Source organism: Mus caroli, unplaced genomic scaffold (genome assembly GCF_900094665.2).
Source record: "Mus caroli unplaced genomic scaffold, CAROLI_EIJ_v1.1 scaffold_22924_1, whole genome shotgun sequence".
Classification (NCBI taxonomy): Eukaryota; Metazoa; Chordata; class Mammalia; order Rodentia; family Muridae; genus Mus; species Mus caroli.
Window position 1 is genome coordinate 2110 of NW_018389313.1, and position 1745 is coordinate 3854.

At 44.4% G+C, this 1745-nt stretch overlaps 1 protein-coding gene across 1 annotated transcript in view; it reads left to right on the plus strand.

Annotated features, from left to right (window-relative positions):
• Positions 1 to 1055, plus strand: part of LOC110288034 (serine/threonine-protein kinase 16-like) — a 1320-nt gene extending 265 nt beyond the window's left edge. The window contains exon 2 of the mRNA XM_021154489.2: positions 284 to 1055. Coding sequence (XP_021010148.1) covers positions 284 to 762 — 479 coding nt within the window. The 3' untranslated portion in view covers positions 763 to 1055. The remainder of the gene's footprint in view (positions 1 to 283) is intronic.
• The last annotated feature ends 690 nt before the right edge of the window (positions 1056 to 1745 follow it).

Below are 1745 nucleotides of genomic sequence, written 5' to 3' on the forward strand. Positions count from 1 at the left end.
AGAAAGGTACACTGTGGAATGAGATAGAAAGGCTGAAGGACCAAGGCAGCTTCCTGACTGAAGACCAGATCCTGCTGTTGTTGCTGGGTATCTGCAGAGGCCTTGAGGCCATTCATGCCAAAGGTTATGCACACAGGTCAGTGGGTGGGCCCTATGCACTTGATGAAGCCAGGGGGAAGCGCAGTGCCAAGAGAATTGGGGTTTCTCTGCACTTTCCATGGTGCTCCCTGGGATACCAGCTTCCCTGCCCAGGGCGCCTTTGGGTCATTTTCACTTCCCTCCAGGGACCTGAAGCCCACCAATATTTTGCTTGATGATGAGGGGCAGCCAGTTTTAATGGACTTGGGTTCTATGAATCAAGCATGCATTCAAGTGGAGGGCTCTCGCCAGGCACTAGCTCTTCAGGACTGGGCAGCTCAGAGGTGCAGCATCTCCTATCGGGCACCTGAACTTTTTTCTGTGCAAAGCCACTGTGTCATCGATGAGCGGACTGATGTCTGGTCCCTAGGCTGTGTGCTTTATGCCATGATGTTTGGGGAAGGCCCTTACGATATGGTGTTCCAGAAGGGTGACAGTGTGGCCCTTGCTGTGCAGAATGAACTCAGCATTCCACAAAGCCCCAGGCATTCTTCAGCATTGCGACAGCTATTGTCTTCTATGATGACTGTGGACCCCNAGAAGCGGCCTCACATCCCTGTCCTCCTCAGTCAGTTGGAGGCATTGCAGCCACCAGCTCCTGGCCAGCACACCACCCAAATCTGATCAAATCAGTGGACATATTATTGGGAAGATGACCTTGAAGTGGCTCTCATCCCTCATTGGAACTCCNTCCATTCTTCCAGGATGGCTCTCACAGCTAGTGGCAAGGATGGTGGGTCCTTGTATATTNTACTTTCTTACCCCAATACCTGGGCAAGGAACCTAGGGTGAGTTGGGGGAAAATGAAACAGAAAATATGGCTCAAAGCTGGGCTGCTGGGTGCACAGCTTGTTCTGTTTCCAGATCTGGGAGCAGGAGAATACATAAAAAGGAGAATAAAGTGAAAACAGACTGTGTAAAAAAAAAGATTTGAGGACCTTGAATAGTGCTACTCTAGATGGCTTGAAAATAGTAACAGAAAATGAAATGCTAAATGACTTCACTGCAATTGGATCAATACAGATTCCAGTTCTTATCATTTTTGTATCTAATACTTCATTCTTAATAGCTATAATTGTTTTCTTTAAGAGCCCAAAGAAATGTGGATTGGTAAGATACAAGCCTTAGAAGGAAAATTAGAGAGACTTGTAAAGAAGAAAAAAAAAAAAACCTCAGATGCAGAGAAATTTAGACAAGCATTAAGACATATACTCTGACACAGAGGAAGGTTTATAGATTAGAGCCTAACATGCCACTGCATAGTGAAACTGAAAATGGGTGTCTGAAGACTGTTAGAAAGGCAACCTTTGTTTATCCATTTAATACACAAGGAATAACATGAGGCAATAGGCACCGCCGAGGTTATGGAGAAATTAAATAGAATCCTTTAGACATATCAGATCTAGGAGTCTTAAGCAAGCAGTTGTTTCCTGTAGGATGCATTCACATTATGTGAAGATGTTAAATTCATGAACAACTCAGAACAGAACTGCTTCCCAAGACTGGAAGGATTTTGCAATCATAATATTGGAAACTATACTTCAGTTACAATGAAATCAAGAAGCCTGGTCTACAGAACAAAAAATCAAACCAGAAACATTGATATT